The sequence below is a fragment of the Coccinella septempunctata genome, chromosome 3, assembly GCF_907165205.1.
Source record: "Coccinella septempunctata chromosome 3, icCocSept1.1, whole genome shotgun sequence".
NCBI lineage: Eukaryota > Metazoa > Arthropoda > Insecta > Coleoptera > Coccinellidae > Coccinella > Coccinella septempunctata.
This window is the reverse complement of record NC_058191.1, coordinates 6,285,182-6,311,858: the sequence shown is the minus strand read 5'-3', so window position 1 is coordinate 6,311,858 and position 26,677 is coordinate 6,285,182. Positions and strand designations below refer to the sequence as shown.

Sequence of the window (26,677 nt, the reverse complement as noted above, 5' to 3'; positions counted from 1 at the left end):
TGCCTAAGAAGGTTCAAGTTTCAGATGTGTAACTTCAAAGACATAAAAGTAATGAGAACTTTTCAGAATCGTCAAAATCTCAATTTTTGTTTATAACTCGAAATCTAAAAATGATAGGCCGATTCTGTTTTCAGATTTGGATTAGTCATGAAAAAAGAGCACGAGGATATGTCATTCGTTTTCTTCTAGTTGCTAGGGTTCTCGAGATCCCCTCAGTAGACAACGAATTTTGCCCACCCTGTACAGTGTGCAGGGTTGCAGCGAAGAGCTTTTTCGAGGGGAGGATACTTGAAATTTGGAATAACTTTGTAAAAAAAATATGCAGAATATAAAAAATAGAAGAATATGGAAGAGGATACTTGAAATTTGGAATACCTTCGTAAAAAAAATATGCAGAATATAAAAAATAGAAGAATATGGAAGAGGTTTGAGAGTTAATTATAACAGACTATGAAAGAAAACAACCTTCTAAATATTTTATCTAACGAGTGTAATAATAAATATCTTATTGACTATGATAAACTAAATAAAGAAACAAGAAAAACAGATTTTTATGAATATTGCTGTCTAAATCAGACTCTAGTTCTTCGCTCTTTTAGTAGGGTCCAAGAAGTCACTATTGACATAAGATAAAGAGTTGCTGTGATTTTTTTATATTTCGTTGCCAACTTGTCAATACATCAGTACCCTCAGTTATGTAACCATTTATATGATTCGCAGTCAGTTCGATACTAATGCTTATGAGTCTGGCCTATCTAGGCTGAATCAATGTTTCTTGTTGCGGTAAAATAGCTCAGTTTTGTTGGTAAGCTTAAGTGGACTGTAATCACGTTTTTGTTCTTGAACCATCTAAGCCGATGGCGAAAAAGACGAAATGGATAGCACTTACAGGGTCGTTCCAGAAGATATTCCTGTAGACTTCCGTCCTCACGAATAGGCCTATTCGGTTTCCTCTTCTTTAGTACTCCCTCTGGGAGAACCTCACCCGATCCCACCTTCACGCCGCGACAAGACTTTTTGGGCAACTTCCACTATAGGTTATGCACTGTTTTTGCTTAACACTAATTTTACGTCTTTGCGGGTTAATTATTTGACTTTAGCAAGTTTTCTAGCGACACTTGATTAGTTCACGAAGCGATTTTTCAGCGAGCACACACTGTTTTCAACATCCAAAATTAGACTGTTCCTTGTGGTCAGTTTTTCTTCACATATTTCGCACATATGTCTAAAATGATTGCAGCGCGTCGAAATATGAGCTATATTACTTTAACATTTCTAAGTCCTCCATTTTCCATTTTTTGGGATTTCAGCGGAAAATGAAAAACTTTCAATATCGCATCTTACTTTATTTTTACAGTACAGGTCAAAAGAAACACTTTCTTCCTATAACATTTTTTCCGATTCGGCCATATAAACATGATTTATGGATTTTCCAATAATTTCCGGTTTATTTTTCATTTCATTGCATGCTGCTTCAATACTTTCTTGAAGATGATCCCTAGAATAAGTCCCCACTTCCTGAGGGTTTGTCAATACGAAAACCGGCTAGGCATATACAATTGACCCGTGTGAAAAGAGTAGATTCAGCTTTATTTTTATTATCTCTTCTAATGGTGAGTGGAAGTGAGCACTCTATGATTAATATTAAGTTTATGATTTCCATATATCTTTTATACTTATACTGATATTACGTGTTTTATGCTATAAAAAAAGTGAAGCCAAATCGTTGCCAGAAAACACTTACACAGATGCGCTAATTAAAAATTCAAAAATTACAAAGAAGATATTCATTTTTAACCAAATATTTCTTTATTCCATTTAGGTATTTACCTCAACTCTAATTGTATGGTTAATAATAATAATATTAACAATATTATGATCTGTGAAAGTCCCAGTCATCGTAGACAAACAAATTATGCATCGCCTAGAGAGGATTTTGTAACGAATGCAATCAAATAGAACGCCGCATATTGGACGTAGCAGAGCAGAGGTCTACGCGACGTAGTAACAGAGTGCTCTGTCTGCCCTGCTTCGGTTGTGGAGTGCGTACAGTTTCCTTTGCAGAGTGATTACGTTTTTTCAATGAAACGGGTAAATGTTGTGAAAATGGAATTGTTAATTGAAATGGTTAGCGAAAATATGTTATCATTGCAGAAATGGTTGTTGATGATCTACTTGTTAAAGCCTTCAACACTTTAAATTACACTCCCATTATTGTTAAGAAATTTGTGGATGATTTGTTTTGCATCTTACACAATGATATGCTTCTTAGTATTGTTGACACCCTTAATGTTCAGGACCCGAACATAAATTTCACCTATGAAAGAGAGGTTAATTCTACCATTAGTTACCTGGACATGCAGTTGACACGTGGTGACGACAATAGAGTGGTGATTGATTGGTATCAGAAACCGATGGCTTCTGGTCGTTACCTCAATTTTAAGTCATCACATGTTTTCAAACATAAAATAAACCTCATAATTGGTTTAAAAATAGAATTGAAAAGTTGGTGAGTCCTCATCTCTTGCAATCTGGCCTCCTTAGATTGCGTCAACTCCTTATTAAAACTCCTTATTAAAAATTCTTATCCCAGAAGACTCCTTAACAAATGCTTGTTTAACACCCCTGGTCGGATTGCAGTATCAGACTCAAATGTAGGAGATAATATCCGTCCAACTATTGATGGAGAGAGCCCAGTAAAGCAGAACAAATTTTTCTCCATGCCTTATCATCCTGCCATTACACCCTCTATCACAAGAACTCTCAGAAGACATGTGCCTGATAATCAAGATCTAATAATTGCGGCTCGCATGCCATGCACTTTAGGGAAATATGTATTCTCTAAAATGAAGGATAAAACACCAACAGCCAATAAATCTGGAATAATTTACTCTATAGAGTGCAATGAATGTAATAAGCCATACATAGGCCAAACTGGCAGAAATTGAAAACGAGAGTAAAGGAACATGTTAGAGATTGTACAATGGCAAAGCAAACCACTGGCTTATCAAAACACATAAATGAAACGGGACATACTATGAAATTCTCAGATGCGAGGTGTTTACGATCTGAAAGAAATAAATACAAGAGGGAATTTTTGGAAGCTGTTGAAATCATGAGTCACAAGAACAACTTAAATATAAACTCAGATTTTAATGGTATAAACTCCATCTACTGTAATATCGTCGAACTGATCAATGTGAATAAGAGTGGATGATTCTGTCATGATAAAACGCCTTTGTACTTTCTTAGTTTATGACGTTGCATGTCCTCAATTGTCATTCCTGTCTGTATCTTTTGTTCTTCTATGTTTTTTAACCTTTGACATTGTTTCATGTGTTTTTTTAAAATTACAATGTTGGCTTAGGATTCATCTGAGATCTTAACTGATGATTTATATGGATATTTTAATTTTATCGTTATTAGTAGTTAAGTCTCACATTGTTGTAAGTTATTTTAATCTTACCTTTTTTGTATTTTTTAAAACATTATTGCAATTTTTCTAGTAACCCCGAAGAAGGACAAGACATTGTCCGAAAGCTTGGTTGATACAATAAAGAGCTAAAAAACTATAGAGTTGACTACATACCCGATCAACCTTTAGATTAGTATTTGTATAGTCGAGATAAACAACCATTGAAAATATGTTGCTTTACCATACGAGGAACAACGACTACCTGCGTACAAAGATTTAATCTGGGAGGATATCAAAACAAAATATTTTCTATTTCCGAATCCAAAAGTAGGTTTAACTGAGCGGCTGGATCCATATTTTTGTAAGAAACTAACAAAAAGACACAGAAACAACTAACATGCAATATGCGCGCATCGCTCATGTGGATCACATAATTAGTTTTCCTCTATAAATCCTAGTACATTAACTATGCTAGGCTAAGCTACTCTCAATATGCGGGCATCATTCAGGCATAGCACAGGAATAGTTTGCCTCTGTGGTTACTCCGCTGTGCTGTGCTACAGTGACTCTATTAAAGAGAGTCACTGTATGCTGTGCTAGGCTACACTGCCCTCAATGTGCGGCTAGCCTAACTTACGGAGTTATAGCTAATCAAACGTGAGCAATTTCTGCCTCACTTCATTTACTAATGAGTACTTAGTACTTTCAGCCATGTGAAGATGCTTCTGCTCTACACTAAACAGCGAAACACGTGACGTGGTTAAATATATTATCTGTTTTTATAGTTTAAGTTGTGAGGATTTTGTAATTAGTTACAAGAAAACTCAAATTTGCAATATGATTTATTGTATTGGATATTGGGATCGATGTGGGATCTACACATTCACAGATTATAGGCAGTTTCTTCCTACTCTGCAACACTGTATTTATATTACATGTTAGATATTTTATTTTCATACGATATCCATGTGAAAAATTCATTGATATACTGATACTGGTTGCATAAAGATCGGAGCGAGTTCAGCGAAACATATTCTAGTGTATTACTTTTAGTATTATCTGAATAAAATGATAATCGAGTAATTATTTTTTTTCCTGATTGAACACCAGAACTTGAAATTTATCTTCAGGTCCAAAGAAGGAATGGCAATAAGTTCCGCTTTGCACAACCCGCGCACTTCCTGGATAGTATGTCCCATAACGGTCATCTATATTTCTGCAAACGTAAGTATCGGTACCATTGCTGAACATGCCGCCTGGAATGAGTTTGTCCTTATCGATCTTCGGGAAATCAGCAGTGGTTGTATTAACCCATTGGAATTTATCTTGAAAATTGGAACCTAACACCTGCAAAGATTGTAACCATGAGTCATCATCCACGGGAGGAAGCTGGGGGTTTTTAAATTTTTTCTTTATTCATGATATTGTAACGACCGAATCTCCTGAATACGCCCCTGCCGCAGCTCGAAAACATCGCGAACATAGCGATGGCTCTCGGCCGTGTCGGAATGTTGTCGAATAGGGGCGTATAGATATAAAAGATATGCACGGTGGACCCCACGGTAGTTAATGTTTTGAGTAGATGAAGAATTGTTACAATTATTGCATTCTGAAATTCAATAATTGTTTGCATGCCGTAAAACTTCTTTATTGATTATATTTCACAGACATTGATTCCACTTCTTAGTTTTAAATAGAGCCGAGTGAACAGTGAATTCCGAACAGTTACAAAGTGCAAAGTAGTGAAAGTAAATAAGTGTTTTAAATACATTAGTGTAAGTCCTTATATATAAATAAGTGTAGTAGTTGTGTAAATAAATTAGACGTTCTGGAAAGAAGAAAATTTACTTAACCCAGAGAACGCAATATGGAAATATTAATTTTTGATAGCCTGATTTCTTGGTGAAAGTAACGGTTCCCAAGAAAAAAAAATTATTAACAGTACGTAGTCGTACAAGCTCTGAAATTATCTTAGATCTTAAATTTACCTATTATATAGTAGGAGAATATCATGCGAACATTACAGCGAAACAAACCACATGGCCTGTTTGCTCAATTTCAATTCTGTTTTCTGATTTCTAAGAAATAAATTCAAAAATTTTTTACAGATGCCATCTATGCATAGTTTACTTAAGGAAAATTGTATGAAAGACTCACGAAAATTTATAAATTGCCATTTTCTGAATTACTTGCTTTTTTCAACTGGTGAATGATTGTTACATTATATTAATTATATGGGAACTTTTTTATGAGTATTTCGAATATAATAGGTTTGAATTTTTTTAATCGACCATTTTCAAAGGGATTAGGGATTTCTGAAGTTGAAAGATTGGCGGATAAATTTTTCTGTCGTAAATTTTAAGCGAGTAATTCAGCATTAATGAAAATGGAAATTTCGGTTCGACTCGAACCGCTGAAGGTGCTGTGCAGGATATTCAACCAGTGCTCAGTCACGCGGGGTTAGTTAGAAACCGCATGAAGTGGACGTGGACAACCTCCATGAATGAAACTATTGTGCGCATACACAGGCTGTTCTCAAAGATGAGGCTTTTTTTACAGCTAATAGAACTCCTCAAAATAACTCATGGATCCAAAAAACGTTCATACAAAATATTAACCAGGGCTGCGTCCTTGGAAACCAAAGTTACTCGAAAATCTGAGAATTTCCGCTCCGGATCTGCATGCCTACTCAAGGTATGGTTTCGGTGGTGCTTCGAATAAAATGCTACAGTGCTAGAGAATGTGACTGCACTTGGTAATTGCATATGGGTAGTCACATTCTGCAGCCACTGCATGCATCCGACGCACTACCTAAACCTTCCCTTTTTGAGTAGGTTTGTGCCGGCGAAAGGACAGTATACTGGAAACCATCAGAATCAGCGTATGATTTTTGTGAATTTTTGCAGTGTCGCAAAGTAGTTGAAATATGCCTCACGTTTACTCAAACAATGAACTTGTTGACATGATTTTAATATATGGTGAATCCAAACAGAGTGCCAGTGCGGCGTGCAGGTTGTACAGAGGACGATTTCCGTTAAGGAATAACCCAACTCCTCGGATGTTCACAAACTTGGTGCAGAGATGTAGGGATACTGGACATTTGCACGAATCCCGGGGAGCAAATGTTGGCAGGCCTGTCACATCGCAAATGGCAGAAATCGAGGAGCAGATTCTGCACATAGTTGAGGAAAAACCGACAACAAGTACTTGATCCATAGCCAGGGTCGTCGGAGTGGGCCATAGTAGGAGATTGGAAGACACAAAGACAAAAGCAATGGTACCCCTACCATTTCCAGAAAGTTCAAGTACTCAAACCAGCAGACCATCCTCGAAGAAAAGTCTGCCTGTGGCTCTTAAGTCACCAATGATTGATCTAACAACATCCATTCTGTTTACTGATGAATCCACTTTCACAAGAAATGGAGTAAACAATATCCACAATACCCATGTATGGTCTACAGAAAATCCTCACGCTATCAGAAGAACAGATTTTCAGCAAAGGTTTCCTTGAATGTCTGGATCGGACTCCTGTGTGGAATGCTTAATAAGCCATTTTTTTTATCACCACGAATGTCAGGTGAAGACTTTCTCCATTTCCTCCAGAACAATCTGACAGAATTATTAGAAGATGTTCCTCTCAATATTATGCAGAGAATGTGGCTGCTACTGGATGGAGCACTATTCCACTTTCGAAGAACCGTTCGAAATTATTTGAATAATGTGGTGGATCAATTTCTTGGCCTGCATGCTCCCCAGATCCTAACCCCTGTGATTTCTGTCATTTAAAAACATTAGTGTACAGTGACGGTGAGGTGGATAGTGCGGACGAACTAAGACAACGCATTGAAAATGTTTGTCTTGTAACCATCGTTATTACGCCGGCCAAACGAATGGTGATCACAATTTATGTGAAGAAGAGATCCCAAAGGAAGCCGAGCACTTTATTTATTTGGTAAAAACATTCTGACCGAATCCATATGGTCGGTATCATGATTCATCACAGGTGATGTATCCAAACAGGCAGATACTACGATCCAAAGTCGTATTAAGATATTAAAGCCCAAAGTTTTTGAATGCATTTTTTTATTGAATATTTTATATGAACAATGCCAGTGAAATGATCTCCTTTAATGAGTTTTACCATCTTCCAAAAAAAAAAAGACTCACCTCAAAAAACACCAGGTATATCACCATCACGGGACTAGGGCAGAACACAAACAAGTTCCTACCTACCTATAGAAATAGGCTCCACGAGGACAATGCCTACCCAAATCTCAATGTCACTGAAAAACGAGAGGCAGACTACTACCGCGTAATTTTGAGAAATGTACTCATACCAATAAAATCGACGCAGTTAAACAAGAACTTCAGCGTCAGCTAGCAATAAAGATCAAAACCAACGGCTCAGATGAAATTCACATGCCAGGGCAACAACAGTTCATCTTGCAACGCAAGTGAGTCTGAACACTAGGACGATAGGGAAGAGTCCCACCGACAAGTTGACTCTGACATGAGTAGATACTTTGCCGAATTGATCCTCTTCATCAAATAGCATCTCCCCGACTAAATAAATCCAAGAAACTATCACCTAGAACCGAAATTCTGATGACTGATGGTCCAAGATTACATAAATTACTCACGCCACCGTGGCAGAAACGTCTACAAAACAAAAAAAAAGGTTAAGAAGGGACATTGGACGGCGGATGGAGTACTTGGAGGGAAATCGCGAAAGAAAAATTGTGAAAATTGCTGAAGAAATCCGCATGCCGAAGGTCTAAGGAGCTATAAGAGAAATAATAGCAGAATATGGGACAACAATTCATTTGAAAAGTCGGAAGAAACTTTCTACCGAACACTTACATCGTCTGATGAAGAAAATGGAAAGTTTGTAACGCTTTTTCCTCGGGGTATTCGAGCGCCAGCTATTCTTTAAGGGAAAATAACAAACCTATCCTGGTAGCTTCGAGCCGAAGACAAGGTTCCTCGGTGTCTGGGATGTAAGCGACAACCAGTGAAAGTCAAAATCAACGTACACGAATTATATTTGTCGACTATTATAAAATTCGTACAGTGAAAAACTCGAAATCAGTGAATTTACAGGGCAAAACGGACGGAATGAAACAGGATCCGATCTCAAACGTGATACGGGGTTTACGGACGTGTTCGCCAGCCAGAACCTAAGACGCACACTTAACGGACAGGTATCGTACCTCAGCCAGGTTAGGGGATGAAACAAGACGGCACAGATTCCCGACAGCTCACCCCTAGGTGCGTTCTTCACCCCCTGAGTATCCACGCCAGCGGGGTTCTTCGATAACAGCAGCGGTGAGCGTCGGACAAACGAGGGAGAAAGGAGGGTTAGCCACTCCAAAGTGCGTTCTGCACCCCCTGAGTATCCACGCCAGCGGGGTGCTTCAGCAGTAGGAGTGGAACTTAAACCGGGGTAGTAACGGATGAAGGAAGGCTGAAGTTCCAATGCTATAAAAAAAGCGGAGTGTCGTCTTACCTATGGTTTCAGTTTGGCACTTGCATACGGAAATTTCAAATCACCAAATAAAAGTAACGAAGAAAAAAAATATAAAATAAAATTCTGCTCTGAACGGTGGAAGACAAACTCAACGTAGAAGAACTCTTCCAAAAAAATGAAACTCAACGGCAGAAAAATATGTCACGACAGCGGACGGCACTATAATCTTAAATCGTAAGTGATGCGTAAATCAATAGCAAGTCAACAGCGAGTGAATACCAAGTGAACTGACCTGTGGGGGAACATCTGATTTTATACCCATAGGGGGGGTACGGAAATCAGAACTGCCCCGACTGTCGAAATTCGGTGAAATTTGCGTTGATGAAGACGTCTTAATTTCGACTTATCTGTGCTAGCGAACAAAAAACACGGTTATCTTCTTCGTTTTTCAGAACTGAAAACGGAATAAAAACGGTGCTGAATGTTTACAATTCCGAACTTCATTCTAAAATGAAGATGCATTTTTGTCAGAAAAATACACGTTCATTACAAGTTACCACCATAGGAAACCATCGAACAATTCTGGACCCAAACCTCAGTTCGATAGAGATACTAGATGGATTACCTAACCTGTTTTTTTAATCTTCGAAAATTCTTCGTTTCTGAGTTCTGGGTGGTCTCAAATTTTCGTTTGGGCAGCCTGCATTATGATTTGTACGATAAATACTTACTTGGAATACGGAATTCCCAGCAATGTTGGAATTTCCGTAATTTATCGTTGTTTCTTTCGAGTCAGAAGTCCCAACATCGAATACATTTAAGCTGAATAGAGTAGCTTGTCCTATATAAGAAACTCTATCATTGTAGTCCAATCCACTCGGCAGCGAGAGATTTTTATTAACCAGTCCATCTGGTTGCCAAAAGTAAGCTAGAAGAAGGTGAGTGTATAAATTTTTTATTTTGGAGAAATAATAACTCACCCATTGATGATAATAGCTTCACGTTCTTCTTAATTTTATCATTTTTGGCATTATCTTCATTGGTACAAGTTAAGGAACATGATCCTATGCTGATTTTCTTATAGAATTTTGGAATAATTGAATCTGAAAATAGGTACATAATTAGAATTATAAAGTTCGGCCTTTCTGTATAACCCATAGGCGTCAATAGTTATTTTGTTATTCGTTTTTCTATTTCTACATATGTGTATTTCAAAAACGAGATTTTTCCAATATAAAGAAGCCCATAATAGTTATCGTTTTCTTGTAAATGAACATGCAAGAAATTACCTGGTGAGGTTGATTCGGTAGAACTGACATTTTTGATTCTAAATATCGAACTCTACTCGATCTCAGAATTTTGACCTACCTATGAAAATTATGGAAGGTGACTAAATCCCGTTTGCACCAATACCCCTTAAAACGAGTATTTAAATAAGTGTCGTTTAAAGTTAATGGACGCTTAATTTTATTGCCAGTTGCACGACTGTGGCTTAACAGAATCTTAAGTAAGGGGCACTTAAGTTTTTATATCTAGTGATATTTCTGTTTTTTATTTTGGTGCAACTTCATCCTAGGCTGTGGTCCGTATATACACTTTGGTTTCTTCTGGTTAGTAAGTGCGCGATCCGTATATGTCGAATTCCTGACAATTCGGTTCAATATCTGTCACCAGAGCAGGCGGTGGCAACTCATTCAGATAATTTTGGACCACGAGTTGCAAGCGTACGCTGTTAGAGCGCTAGTGTCGCTTTCCTTGGCAACACAGAAATACCCAATTGGGAACCACGCAATCGGCAAATCCATAAAATTCGAAATGTAAACAAACTTTGACGTTTGTCAGTACTCTTTTCGAGATTATACGACCTAACAGAGTTTTTCTAGTAAATCAAGATATTTATCGGAATTATCGGTCAAGTCAATTGATTGATATTGGGCCTGTTCCGATATTGCTGAACAGTACTGTCAGTATTTCAGAAACGATGCCTATTGGCCCAGTCGTTCGAGTTCTATTGTTATTCGATTGCGGGCCAGTACTAACAGCAATATCGGAACAGGCCCTTAGTTTCGTAAAGAAAGATCAACATTATTGGAAATACTTCATTTAAAACGGATGAATTGTGTAAAAAAATCGAGCGATGATATTGGTGATCCATTGTACCTAGACACAAATTGCTACTATTTCACAGATTCTTTCTTGAAGTAAACCTGGGTTATAATGTTGAGGTAGCATATACTAACTTTGTGAAGGAGGTAGAAGCTAAACATCTTGATAATTAAAGCGTTTAAGTGGAAGTTTTAAAGTTTCTATTTAAAATATTTCAATTCCATGTTATGATATAGGTATTCCTCATACTGAAATCTCAAGAGACATAAATATGTTTCAGCTCATGGAACAAGTTCTACAGATGAAAAAAAGCATTCGTTTGGAAGTATGAAAATTATGAAATTGTATTTCTAAATCGTCAATTGAACTTAGCAGAAAACTCTCGCGAAGAAAAATCGTTTTTTCGGAATCAATATTTCTATTCAGAAACCCAGACAATAATCCCAATAATAATTATAATACTTTGTTGGACAACGTGAGATAAGAGAAAACATAAGAAACAAAACTTGTTTTGACTTGCAATACTAGCATTAGCCATTTTTTTACCCCTGCAAAATAACTCGAGGTGCTGTTTCAAATTGACGGGCACGCATTGAAGGATGGCCGAATTAGAGAAATAATGAAAAATTCCAGAGAAATTTTAAGTTGAATAGGGAGAATAAAAGAAGAAAAACCTTCCTGTTCCTAATTTCATTACTTTTTCTGAGTACCATCAGGAAAAGAAATACAAGAAATCATAAAAGTTTATTTTCATCCTTTATTTTCCTATAAAACTCAAAATTTTTCTCGAATTTTTCATTATTTCTCTGATTCGGCGCTCTTTCAATGCGTCCTCGTTGATTTGAATCTCTCGCCTGCTGCTAGTAAGGTCCGGACGGGAGGAAGCGGAAGCCGCACGGGCAAAAAGAATGTAGTTCCACAGTACGCTGTTTCAGCGCTAGTGTCGCAGACAAAAAACACGGTCAACAAGATTAGCACGGGAGTTACCATTCTCTTGATGTTTATGTTCTGTGCACCAGAGTAACCGCTCTGGTAACTTTCAGCTTCAGTATTCGGGTTCGGCATTTGGACATTCCGAGAATGGTTCTAGAACTGCGCAGAGGATTTATTACTAGGGCGCAATAGTTTTGCGCAGTCCTAGAACAATTCTCGGACTGTCAGAAAGCCGAACCCGAATACAGCCAAAGGCTGTTTTTTTCGATTACCAAATGTGCACAGAACAGACTTACTTTATGCAAATGTGTATATACGGACCATACGCCTAGTCCAATAAAGCTATTTCATTGGTTGGCCGGTTGCCGATGATCGTTGTCATTTCATAAACCTAACTAAATTGTCCTGTCAGTCAGTTTCAAGTAAATTATTATGTTATTATCAAAGAGTAGCAACTTTTTGTTGTAGAATTAGTATTATTATTGATAATGATAAGGATTGTCAAATAAAGGGTACCTAAGTTTATATAAGTACAACACTTTCTTTGTAAGGTCTTGTGTGAATTTGTTTCATTAATGTTGAAGAGGAACGTGAAGAAAATGTCCTTGTTAGTACGAATACGATGAATGATTGCCAAGCAAGTGGTGGTAATCTACAAAGGGTACTCAACTTCTCAACAGAAGAAAAGAGTTTGTTGCTATCTATAGTGTGAAAAGTGAAAGACTGATGGCATAACAATAAAGGCAAAAGAAAAGGCTTGATATTCAATAATGAATTCATTCAATTTTCAAAATCCATCAAAAATGGGAAGTTCTGCAGCCAGTTCAACAAATTATTTTAGGTTAGAATCCCACCCTCAAATATTTAAGTGGTCATTACAGGAGCGCTTAAATTTAAGGTTAGCTTTAGCCATTTAAATGTCACTTAACAGTTGGTGCAACGTAATTTAAGTTAAGAGTTGATTTTAAGGGACACTTAACACGTAAGTATGTTTGGTGCGAACAGGTCTTAGCATGTCTTTTTCTCTCTATTATTGACATATTCTCATTTCTTTGATGTGAAGAGTGGGCAAAAGTTCGTTGTTCATTGAGGGGACCTCGACAACCATACCAGCAAAAAAAAAGGATTGCAGATTCTCCATATTCCTGTCTAATTCAAATCTGAAAACTGCACCGGCCTATCATTTTTTGATTTTGAAATATGAAGATAAATTGAGAAATCGATATTTTCAACCATGCCGAATGTATAGCTTATTTCAATTCTAACTCGAAAATGATAATTACATTCTAAAGGTAAGCGTCCACAGTTCCGCATCGTACGCAACGCACGGATCGTATTAAAAGTATGAAGCGATGAATCCAGGCAGTACGATACGTAGGGGAGAGTTCCTTTGAGTTGGACAGCCCATGAATCGGACGCTACAGTTTTCTACTACACCCGTTAGTAATTTAGCATCTTTTACGTAAATCCCATTTTCTCAACATCGATCGACATCTCTTGGAAACATCCCATGAAATGGACATTTTCTATAATAAACTAAGACTTATTTTTTCGAGTGACTAGCTTTTTTTTTCTAGTTTTTCCTGAGATAGTGAATCCACAGATCTTACGCTCATATTATGATGGTAAAATTTGAACTTTTTTCTTTTGAAATAATATTTTACACCAAAAATAATTAAATTGTCCGTTTCAAGGGAACTCTCCCCTATCAGTGGACGCACTTGAATGAGTTTTTATACAAAGCATTCTAAAATACTTTCGATGCAATCCGTGCGTTACTTACGATGCGGAACTGTGGACGCATACCTTAGGTTTAGCATCGGATATATGCTTATGTTAGGTTCTTCTATCTTTAGCCGGTCAAACTCAAGTGTAACCAAAGAGCCTCGGCTAAAAATGTAGAAGCTACTAGAAAAGAAGTACATGTAGCTTTAGGCTTTAGGGGGGTGGAAAATTTAATTTATTTTCCAATATGGTTCTATATTCGTTCAGTAGTACAACTTACTTGAGTTGAGTTCTTTGAATGTCTGGTATTTTCATGGTATTTAATGTTTATTATGAAGAAATGATGTGGATAGAGTTTTGTGTTCGGAGAAGATTAATCATATCGACGAAAAACTATATTCTGAAAATCATTCCATTCGATAGAATCGTCTATGAGGTATAGTTATTGGAAATTAGAAACATTTCTTTAGGATTAGGGATTTTCACCAACCGAGCCGAATGGGAAACAATATCATGAATGGGAAGCCAAAAATAACAAGAGCAGAAAATGCTGACCAATATTGATCCTTTTTCTTGATTAAAAGTGGTGTACTTGCACTTTCCGCAAGAGTTAGGAGGAATATTTATTCTAGAAGTGCTTGAAATATGTAAATTCATTTTACAAAACCTAAAAAATTTGATTGAATTTAATCATATGCAGTAGATAAATGGTTTTGAATTTCAATCAAGAATTTTCGATTGGCTGATCAATATAGTTTCTGCACAAAAAATGTTTCCAGAATTTTCAAATTCGGAAGCAATACTTATCTATTATCCATAATTTTCACGAGACTACTGCGACACTCTCATACGGGGCTCTACACTAAACCGAGAAAAGTCTCGTCTCAAAAACAAGACTAGACAAGACTCGTGGGCATCACTATAAATAAAATAAATTCAAGTTTTCCTACCTGGTCGAATTTGATATTCATAGTGATGGCTGAAGAAACTCTTGGAAGTGGTTTCAGACTTCTTAGATTTGTGGTCGCTTGAATCATTGCCCTTTTTATACATGAGCCATTGGAATGTATCAGAGGTCTGATATGTACCATCTATCAGGGCGAATTCTAGCTTAGCACTAAAACTGTTGACCACTCCGGCATAAGTTACATGGCAATTGTCCGTTTTCACAATGAAGTGAAAATTAACTTTACCCAAAGTATTTCTGTGCAAGCCAGCTTTCACAACCGTATAGCCTTGGCCGGTAAGGGTTTTGTAACTCTCCTTCGTTATGTTAAACCACTGCATTTTTTCTGGTGATTTCGTGCAAAGAATCTAGTGAAAAAAACGAAGTTTATTGAAAATATAAAGGTAATAAGTTCCAATATCATGCATAGATGAGCTACTTAGCAAAATCTATAAAAGATTGAGAGGAAGCAACCAGAGAAATTGAGGTATTGGGACCAACACCTTCTGCTCCTAGTTTCAAGTCGAAGCGTATTCATGTATTTTCCTCAACCAGCGTTTCAAGTAATAGAGGCAGAACATAGAGGGAACCGTTGTAAATCTAAATGTATTTGATTCTTCAATTCTTTCACGTTTTACCTTCAGTCAAATCTAGAGGTATCGATAATGATAAATAATGAATTTAAGGTATTGCCTTGGATGGGAACTGAAATAACGTGTATGGGATTGTGTTTATACTCAAATAGTTAAACTTTTAATGCGATTTATTTCGATAGAGTTTAGGACACCTATGTGACCTTCTTTAGGCTTCAAGATGAAACGATTTTTTTCAGGAACATAAATGCTACAACAGACAAGAACTCACCAAGATAAATCAGTTGAAAGCAAAACATATTGAATATAATACAATTCAATCTAATTGACTCTGCCGAGTCCAAAATTTACAAAATTAGACAATGTCTTCCTCTTCTCTTCCCAAACGTGGAGAATATAATCTAGGAGGAGATTTCCTCAGAAGTGATAGACGAAAGGCGGGCCTTATGCTCTAATATCACAACTAATTTAATGAATAGATCTTGGGTTGTTCAATAATTGAAACCTTGTGACCATCATATGATTGAATAAGTAAAAAACAACAAATACTTTCTAAAAAATAATCCGTAAATAATTGTTTCTAGAGCAGATAAGGGCAATCGCTCGGTTATACTGGGTAGATCTGAATATGTAAGGAAAATGAATGCCTTAGATAATGATGAAGATAGATACCTGATGTTGAGGGAAGATCCCACCAATTCCCTCCGAAAAGAGGCCAAATATATAATCATATAGTTATTAAAAGAAAAATATACTTCAATAGATCATAAAGATACTCTAATTAAATAGTGAATGCCAGATGCATCCCCAACAAACTGAACAATTTTGTTCTTTTGAGTTCGGCCAATCCAGACTTCGTTACTCTAGTGGAGCATTGTTGTCCATCGGAGAGGATCGCTTTCATGACTCTTTCTGGCTACCACATGGCTGCCTATTATTGTAGAACTGAACGTGAGCATGGTGGATGTGTATCTATTTATGAATCTCACATTTTAAATGTTGACAAATTATCAGTGGAAACGCACTGCGAGCTATGTGGAATCAAGTTTGAAACAGGCGGAATAGTTTATTGTATACTGAGTGTCTACAGACCTCCATCCGGTAATTTAACGGTTTTCTTTAATGTCTTGGAATATGTCCTAAGCTATTGTAGCTCTATTTCCGATGTACTGTTCTTATGTGGAGATATCAATATTAATTATCTGGAAGAAAAAGTTATCCTAAAAAACTTTTGGACGATTTGCTCATAAGTTATAACTTGTCCCTTGCATGGTTTATGTGAACCTACTAGAATATTTACAAATAAGCATGGAATCACTTCCACTTCGAAGAGAGATTATATCTATCACGCATATCTACAAATTGTAGATATGCGTGATAGGTTTGAAGTTTATGTCCATGAGCCTTTCATAAGCGATCATAGAGTTGTTATGCTAGATTATCTTACAGGTAGTTCATCAAAGGGTAATAAGGAATCCCTCTTGGTGAGATCGGTGTCACAAAACAACTTGAATCATCTGTCTGCATCAATCTCGCCATGTCAACCTGGCGTACTAGTCTTCCAATGAAAGCAGCAGATGGCTCCATTACAACAGGACCTATTCCAATAAGACGCGGAATTTTCCATGGAGATTCGCTGAGCCCTCTGTGGTTCTGCATGGCCCTGAATCCCTTGTCCCATAGATTGAATTCTACGGACTACGTAGAACTACAAAAGCGGCAGTAGAACTATGATGATACTGAATCATCTCCTTTACATGGACGATTTTAATCTCTTCGCATCTACCAAAAAACAAATGCAACTGATGCTGAAAATGGTGGAAGGATTCTCGAAAGACATCAAAATGAAGTTTGGACTAGAAAAATGTCGACTGCTGAACATAACGACAGAGAAAATAGAAGATGGTACGTTCAAACTCAAGGAAGGTGCAGAAATTGAAGCATTAAAGGAAGGAGGCACATACAAGTATCTGGGCATAAAACAGGGAAGAAAATCAATCAGAGTCAGATGAAGAAAAAGAACTAACGGAGGAGTTCACCCGAAGATTGAGAAGGATAATGAGAACTGGCCTTAACAAACAGTAAGAATCTGATAGACGCTATTAATACCTACGGTTGCTCGGCGCTGAGGTGCTCATTCGGTATCATCTCTTGTATCATCACCGATTTAGCAGCCTTACAGATAAAAATAAGGACGATGATGACTAAACACAATAAACATCACCCCAAAAGCTTAATAGAACGGACAGAGCTGCCACGTCATCTTGGGGGTAGAGGGATTGTTGATTTGTCCAACCGTATGTCCCAGAAAATTGAAGGACTTCGAAAATATTTCCTGAGCAAGGCTGCTTCGTCAGAACTCCATCGAGTAGTTTGTGTTGCTGATAGTTTTACACCGTTAAAGCTACAGCAGGACCACTTGGAAACCGTCGAACACTCTGCAGAAAATTAAAATGCAGAAAGTAAAATGCAGAAACTCATTGGCAAACCTTTGCATGAAAGGCACCAGAACGAGGTCAACTATGATTACGTCGACATATCTGCGTCGAACTACTGGTTGACTTCCGGAAGGTTGTTTCCTGAGACAGAGGGCTTCATGCTCGCCATCCAGGATCAGGTGATTCCAACAAGAAACTACATGAAATATATCGCCAAGGATCCCTCAGTGGCGGACGATAGCTGTCGTTATAGCTGTGCGACACATGAAACTATCCAGCACATCACCGGGGATGTCAGAAGTTCGCGGGCACGGAGTACAAGTGCAGACATGATGCAGTTGCCAGGATTCTTCATCAAGAATTGGCACTGAAGCACCAACTTCTAAGTTCGAAAAATGCACAATTGCCATCCGGATACTGAATTGGAAAATGAACATCACAAGGTCTACTGGGATCGCACGGTTCTCACAGACCGGAAAATAACCCACAATAGACCAGACCTCATATTGCTCAATAAGGATGAGGACAGAGAACTATTTATCGATGTAGCGATTCCAAATAATAACAATCTTCTAGATAGGCACACTGAACAAATTTCAAAGTACAGAGATCTTGAGGAACAAACCAGGAAACAGTGGAAGCTGAAAGATATCAGACCATCCCTATTGTCATATCATCTACAGGCCTGATACCGAAGAAACTACTAGAGAACTTGAGGAAACTTCAGCTGGACGAAAATATCTATAGAGTCATGCAGAAGGCGGTACTGCTTGGAACGGCGAGAACTGTACGCAAGTACCGGAAATTCAGAGGAACCCCGTCTGCCCGACAGGGTTGCGCAAGGCTAAAGTCATAAATTTATTTCCACTGACTGAATACATGGAAAAGTGTCGTCAATATAGTATAAAAAGTATAAAAAACATAAATACAAATACAAACATCATGACAATCAGTTGAACAACAATTCTACTACAGGGGAAAATTGAAATATTCATGCAGCGAATAAAACGCATTTTGCCTCAACAGTGTTTTAACAGACTTGTTGAAATGTATATTTTCAAACTAGCTACTCGAAAGCTTTTCTGCAATCTTAAGCCAATTGTCTAAGGTATTTGAGAGAATCATGTACCAGAGAATGAGTGATTTCCTTACGAAATTTTTTATACTTTCTAATCGACAGCATGGATTTAAGGTCGGTAGGTCAACAGAGACTGCGTATTCTGAGTTTCTGGAGTCCATTTATAGCTGTCTGGATGAGGGTTATCATGCCGCGGGAATTTTTTTTTGACCTCTCACGTGTGTTCTTCTGTTTGCAACATAAGTTTATCATCGATAAATTGTACCAGATCGGATTCAGGGGTGTTTTCCTTGACTGGATCTCCAGTTACCTGTCTGATCCTTAACGATTGCATATCCGCGAAATATTTCACAAAGTTAGGTGTTCCTCAGGGGTCAGTTCTGGGTTCTTTGCTATTTTTATTATTTATTAATGACTTACCCGACTATCTGGTTGCATATGTTCTGGTGCTGTTCGCAGATGATGCTTTTTTAGGGGTCAGGGCGAAAAGTATTGAAGAACTGAAGCATATATGTGAAGAACTCATTGAGCGATTCCTTGACTGGTGTCGCAAAAACTCGCTTGTTATAAACTTGGTGAAAACTCAAATTTCAAAGTTTCAAAACCGTGATTTCGGTGGATCTAGCCCACTTCTACTGAGTGTTGCGGGGAATTCTCTTCGCACCGTGGAACATGTCAAGTTTCTGGGACTGCGCGTTGATAGGTTTTTGAGGCGGAATTTTCAGGTGGACTTTTTGTGCCGAACGCTCAATATAATAGAATATAGGGCGTATTACGCCCTGCATCGACTGAAGGGGTCTGTCTCTACTGAAACCCTTTTGAATATATATTATTCTCTAGTTTACAGTCACCTTAATTATAATTACAATACCATCCAGTGGGGTGGATCGTCGGAGTGCAGCAGGGTGTTTATCACAAAAAAGATTATTCGTCTCATATTCGGCCTCAAACCTAGAGATTCATGCAGGCCGATATTCAAGAACTTTCAAATACTTACACTACCCTGTATTTACATTCTGAATTGCCTTTTGTATGTGCGATCAAATATTAATCTTCTTCCGAAGTGTTCCGATTTCCACAGCTATGGAACAAGGTACGGGAATATGATATGTGTACCAAGGCACTCAACTGCCAATTACAAATCATCACCCAAATATTCCGGTTTTGCTTTCTATAACCATTTACCAAATAGGTTTAATCTCGGGTTTAATTCATTGAATGAAAGGATATTCAAGAAAGAGATCAAAAAGATGTTATTTTCCAAGGGTCTGACTTGAAGGAATTTTTTGCAGATGAAGTGAACTCTAGTGGTTGTATATTACTTATAGGTATTATACTCAATTGACATTTCCTATATACCTCTGTGGTATCTAAAAGGTTGAACAAATTATTATTATGACTTCAGCCTTGCGGCTTTCACACTCCTCTCCAGAGGAACATTCACTTATCCCAGATATCTTAGATATCAAAAGGATTAAGCTCTGTTGGAGCTGGTGGTGGTAGAGTTCGGGCCGCTCCTCGGCTTCTTGTTGTGGTTGTATTCCTGATCCAACCGCACTTCCTGTCGAAGCAGACGGTGTTCCTCTGCATTCCCCATGTACTTGCGTACAGTTCTCGCCGTTCCCAGCAGTACCGCCTTCTTCATGACTCTATAGATATTTTCGTCCAACTGAATTTTCCTTAAGTTCTCTGGTAGTTTCTTAGGTATCAGGCCTGTCGATGAAATGACAATAGGGATGGTCTTTGTATCTTTCTGCTTCCACTGTCTCCTGGTTTGTTCCTCTAGATCTCTGTATTTTGTATCTGTGTCCTCATCCTTACTGAGCAATATGAGGTCTGGTCTACTGTGGTTTATTTTCCGATCTGTGAGAACCGTGCGATCCCAGTATAGCTTGTGATGTTCATTTTCCAATACAGCATCCTGATGGTAATTGTAATAAGGAATCTTTATCGAACTTAGAAGTTGGTGTTTTAATGCCAATTCTTGGTGAAGAATCAAGCATCGTGTCTACACTTGTACTCCGTGCCCGCGAACTTCTGACATCCCCCGGTGATGTGCTGGATAGTTTCATGTGTCGTACAGCCATAACGACAGCTATCGTCCTTCACTGAGGGATCCTTGGCGATATATTTCATGTAGTTTCTTGTCGGAATCACCTGGTTTTGGATGGCGAGGATGAAGCCCTCTGTCTCGGGAAACAACCTTCCGGAAGTCAACCAGCAGTTCGACGCAGATATATCGACGTAATCATGATTGACTTCGTTCTGTTGCCTTCCATGCAAAGGTTTGCCAATTAGTTTCTGCATTTTGCTTTTTGCAATTCTGCAGATTTTTTGACAGTTTCCAATTGGTTCTGTTGTAGCTTCAACGGAGTAGAACTATCAGCAACACAAACTACTCGATGGAGTTCTGACGAAGCAGCCTTGTTCAGGAAATATTTTCGAAGTCCTTCAATTTCCTGGGACATGCGGTTGGACAAGTCAAGAAGTCCTCTACCCCCGAGAAGTCGGGGCAGCTTTGTCCGTTCTATTGAGCTTTTGGGGTGATTTTATTATGTTCTGTCAGCATTGTCCTTATTATTCTCAGTAGGGCTGATGCTAAATCCGTGGTGGTACCGAATGAGTACCTCAGCAAGCGTAGGTATTAATCACTTTTATCAGATTCTTGCTGTTAAGACCAGTTCTCATTATCCTTCTCAATCTTCGGAACTCCTCCGTTAATTCTTTCTTCATCTGGCTCTGATTGATTTTTCTTGCCTGTTTGATGCCTGGATACTTGTATGTGTCTCCTTCCTTTAATGCTTCAATTTCTGCACCTTTCTTGAGTTTGAACGTACCATCTTCTATTTTCCCTGTTGTTTTGTTCAGCAGTCGACATTTTTCTAGTCCAAACTTCATTTTGATGTCTTCCGAGAACCCTTCAACCATTTTAAGCATCTGTTGCATTTGTTTTTTTGGTAGATGCGAAGAGTTCCAAATCGTCCATGTAAAGGAGACGATTCAGTTTCATCATAGTTCTACTGCCGCTTTTGATGGCAAATCCGTAGTCCGTAGAATTCAATCTATAATAAGGGATTCAGGGCCATACAGAACCACAGAGGGCTCAGCGAATCTCCTTGAAAAATTCTGCGTCTTATTGAAATAGGTCCTGTTGTAATAGAGCCATCTGCTTTCATTTAAAGATTAGTACGCCAGGTTGACATGGCGTTTTTCAGGAACTTAACAATATTGGGATCCACCTTGTAAATCTTCAAGACTGTCAAGAGTCATTCGTGAGGTATAGAATCGAATGTTTTTTTGTAGTTGCAGTACTTTTTTGCAGCGTAAAGATTCTTGGGCTTGGAGAACGCTTGATTGCAGATAACTGAATCAATTTATTAGTTGTTCTTTGCACCCTCGATTGTCTTTGGTCCATTCTTTCTGTTGCATGGCGATGATGTTTTTCTTTTCACAATGATTGTGAATTCGGTTTGAAATACACGATGTGATCAATTTGTACATCGTTGAAAGACATGTGATTGGTCGGTACTTGGATGGGCCATGTGCATTCCTCTCGTCTTTAGGTAGCAGGTATGTTGTGCCTTGTGTGAGGAATACTGGCAGTCTATCAGGATTTTCAATGACATCATTTATTGCGGAGGTCAATTTGTCATGCATGATCAAAAGTTTCTTGATCCAGAAGTTCTGCAATCCATCAGGCCCAGGTGTATTATTAATATAATTATTAAATATAACTGTGTTTCACCAAGACCTATGTAAGATATACAAAGAAGGATTTCCTTTAAGCCCAATTGACTCTTTCTTTGGCATCTGGTTATAATGTATCCAAATTCGTTTCTAACATCTTAGGTAACTTTCAACCAATTTTTACTTTTAGTAAACCTGAGAACTACGTATTAGTCTCCTTTGACGCTGAGAGACTTTATACAAATGTCAAGAATAAGGAACATATTTTAAGGCTCAATCGAAAATATGGGTACACTCAACCAACCTAGAACCTTGGAACCGTTAATGAATTGGTAGAATTTTGCTTCAAGTGTAGTTATGCCAGTTTCATGGATAAATTCTAAAAACAAATCTCAGGTTGCCCTATGGGGCCTACCTGTTCATATATATTCGCTAAACTGGAAATGCAATTCATTTTGTCAGAAGATCAAAGTAAATTAAACTTTATACTACCATTTTTGGTATGATATATCATAATTCCAAGAGACTCTATTCCATTCTCACTCTTTAACTACATCGTTCCTGACATTAATTTCACATTCAAGTTGGAGGATTCAAATTGGTCCCTTACAATTTTGGATATTCGAATTATCAGAAATCTAGATGGAAAATTGTCGACGAATCTTTATAGAAAGCCTACGAACAATAATCTACAAACATTCTTACATCAAGGTACATAAAAAAATCAACATTATTGAACAGGCTAAGCTCAGAATCACCAATCTCTGTAGTGCCGAATAAAGAGAATAAAATTTCTTGGAATTGAAGAGCGATTTAAAAAAATAATTATCCCGCCCGCTCAATCAATGATAGTAATTTATGGTACTGGTGTGGTGGTGTGTTATGTTGAAAAAGAGTCACGCAAGAAGATTTATAACACGAGGCCATTATAGGCAGAGTTGCTTGTATTGTATAGATGCGATGAAATGGTCAATTTGAAAATAGAAAACATTGAAGACAAAGTTTTGCCAGACACTGAAACCAAGAAATCGAGAAGTTTCACCATACTGGAAGGAGAATTTTCAGCAGGGCAGTCTATTCCAATTTTTCACACAAACCCCACCAAAATTTAATTTTTTCGATAATGCCTTTTTAATATACCATAGGTGAATCTATGAGCTTGCAGTGTGTCATTTATTGGATATTTATTCGCCCAAGATTTAGTAAAAAAAACAAAGGAGGGCTCAAATTGGGTCCACTTCCAGTACCACAAGGTGAAAAATTGGCATACTTGATACCACAAATAATAATATGTCTTCAAGAGACAAATTTCAGAGACGAGCAGTACAAATATATTGAAATTTTTCAGTGTTTGATTAGAATAAATTGTGTATTATTTAATAATTGAAGGTACTAAGGATTTGTATCAAGTAAAGGCCGCCACATTATGTCTCACTTCTTGTGCCTACCTCAATGAAGAATATTCGAGTGAATTCATTCTGGCCTTCGATAACTGTCCAATAGTTGATCAGGCAATCATTTTCTTAGAATTCAACGTAGACATCTCATATGACTCACCTGCATGTGTTTGCTGATTTTTGTTGTGTTTCCATTATTTGCGTTGTAGACATAATCCAATCCATCATAAATAGTAGTCGCAAATGTCCCATTATGTGAAGGATCATATACAAAGCCTATGTAGGTTTGTGGAAATTGAGTGGAAGGTCCAAGAGGATAAGCATCCGGAGGTATAACTCCGTAAAAATCTCTCCAGTAATAATCTGAAAAAAATTATGTTCGAAAAAGTCTATATGTAGAATATGAATATTGATGTTAGACTTCAGTCAATCATAGATAGATTTTTTCATTTTTATTCTATTTATTCAACCAGTTTACTACAAAAATCCAGCATCAACAATTCAATACTTGAGCGAATAGAAGAGTACAATAAGCTTTCAATTATGAAGAAATTGCAACCAAAGAATTTATTGCTGGAATGGCTTCAGATATGTCTCAATATGAATATCCTAGGTTTACCCCCTCGGCAGAGTTGCGCCGATAGAAAGGGTTCGGGATGAGAAGTACACTCCTGGAATGGATTCGAGGAGGCATTTCTGAATAGAACAATGTTCTTTGTCAGGGTTTCTAGATCTGTTTCCACTACTGGACGTGTAACTAGTGGGGTTCCACAGGGATCCGTTTTGGGACCAATGTTATTTCTTCTTGACACGTCTGATATGCCATATGATATGCCTCATTTTTTGGGCGTTCTATGTCTGCCTCAGACCATAAGATATTGAAGGAAGATATAAATACAAGGGAATACAAGGGAAATATAGAATATGCTCCCTTCCCTTCCTATAACTCCATGATTCTAAGTAACGCTATATGAACAAACCCTTAGACCCAGTACAGATACATTTACGGTGTATCCTCTTGATAGCCCTATCGCCCAATATACAGGGTGTATTTGAAGGTGAGGTTTTTTTAACAGAAGGTAGAACTGGTCAAAATGAAGCGTTTCACCAGAAATCACCTATACAAAACTTTCAAAATGACGAAGTTAAAATGATTACTGAAATAGATCCTAATACGACCCTAGACCGTTTGTTAGCTGAATTATCGCAAAGCAGTGGAAAAAACGTATCTCCTGATTCGACCATGTGGTTTCGTTTAGGATATTGGCTCGTTCGATATTTGCGTGGTAATGAAAATGGACTTGGGATTGCCGAATTGTTCTCATTATTTTTCAGTAGGTACCTTACACGATTTTATGAAATGGCTCATTTCGATACCAACTGACAGAAGAGACTTAGGACACAAGTGTAAAAAAAAAATAATACTTCAAATTCTCACCAATAAAATGCGTCTAAATTATTAACGAATTTTTTCACAATGGGCATCACAATCTTCTTGTTCGAAGATTCCAACAATCGTTGTAAAAATAGGATGAAATGGGGAAACATCATAGCACTTTTTCAACATAACTAATATAAGCACTTCTGCCGTCCTAAACATGAAAGGTCCTATCTGCAAAATTTAGGTTTTCAGAAAATCCGGAGTTTTTGTTTCCTTTCATTGTATATCACATAGTATTTTAACAAACTCTTCCATGTTTTTATTTATATATTATGTCGAAGAAGAGAACCTGATTGCAAGACATAATTTTGATTTATCTCTTCCCGGTTAGAAGATTTTTTATTATATTATATTATATTCATCACATTTTGTAGATAGGACCTTTCTTGTTAGCAAGGCAGACTTTCAAGAAACTGCCTCGATTTTCTATATTTTTTTTTCACCCTAAATTGCACGATAGAACAATTATGATCCTCTCAAAAGTGACCTGATGCATCTAATCCGATGAACTTGGTATTGAACCATTCATTGTTAGCCATATGTTTGTTTATTTGTTTCGTTTTTGCGATGCCGGAGTCACCTTACACAGTCCCGTACTTGAAATTCAATGAAATTTTGTCGAACTTCTAGGGGCTGTATCTCAGCCATCTTGGATATTTATACAGACAATTTTTGGTTACACGACTTATTTTGATGCGTTCTACCTTCTGTCGAAAAAAAGCCTCACCTTTGAAAACACCCTGTATAACTTCAGCGCCATTTGAGGGGCAATACCCTCACCTCAACAACAAAATTATTTCGTTAAAAATAAATTGAACTCAAGCTTACCTCCAGGTGGAGTAACAACCCCATTAGGATTTGATTTTTCTACTGAAGCCTGACAAGTATCGTGACATTGAAATCTACAGAAGGATAATTTGACATCCAAGCCTAAAATATTTCGGAAATCAAAATAATTCTTCAGATGCTAAGCATATGGATTCGGACCTTCTGTTTTGTACAATAACCCAATTGTGAGAAAAACAGTGAGTGAGTGCATAATTGTTCTGCACGATGAAAAACTGCTGACTGTTGACAATTGAAAAAAGAAATACATGCCTAACCCTAATATGTGCACTTCGAGCTTTTTGAATAATTTTATTTAATTGCGTTGAGTGTTGATAAAATATCAATGGACAACTCGACAAATTATCGATAAGGAAAGAGTTATGGAAGAATATGAAGCAATTATCAAACTGAGCCATTTGCCTACTTCATTATGACAATGAAACAGTAAAATAACGGAATTTTTAATATGGTGTCCACATATTTACTCCCCTTGATCAATATAAAAATCGTAAGATTAACACGAAATATTGGAACAGTCAAATTATTTTTCGATTTCCTTGCATGATAAAAACGTCTCTAACGGCCGTTTTCAATAAACCTATCTATCCATTTTTTCAGTTACT

General features: G+C 37.5%; 1 protein-coding gene across 1 annotated transcript; it reads right to left on the bottom strand.

The window, feature by feature from the left end:
• Positions 1-4,271: 4,271 nt before the first annotated feature.
• Positions 4,272-26,285, bottom strand: LOC123309664. The gene is made up of 8 exons (XM_044892874.1): positions 26,214-26,285; positions 26,055-26,156; positions 23,946-24,148; positions 14,597-14,960; positions 9,863-9,985; positions 9,614-9,810; positions 4,468-4,762; positions 4,272-4,385 (listed from the first exon to the last, which is right to left on the bottom strand). Exons 1-7 carry the CDS (start codon positions 26,263-26,265, stop codon positions 4,499-4,501), a joined length of 1,305 nt encoding a protein of 434 aa, XP_044748809.1. The 5' UTR covers positions 26,266-26,285; the 3' UTR covers positions 4,272-4,385; positions 4,468-4,498.
• Between the last annotated feature and the right edge of the window lie 392 nt (positions 26,286-26,677).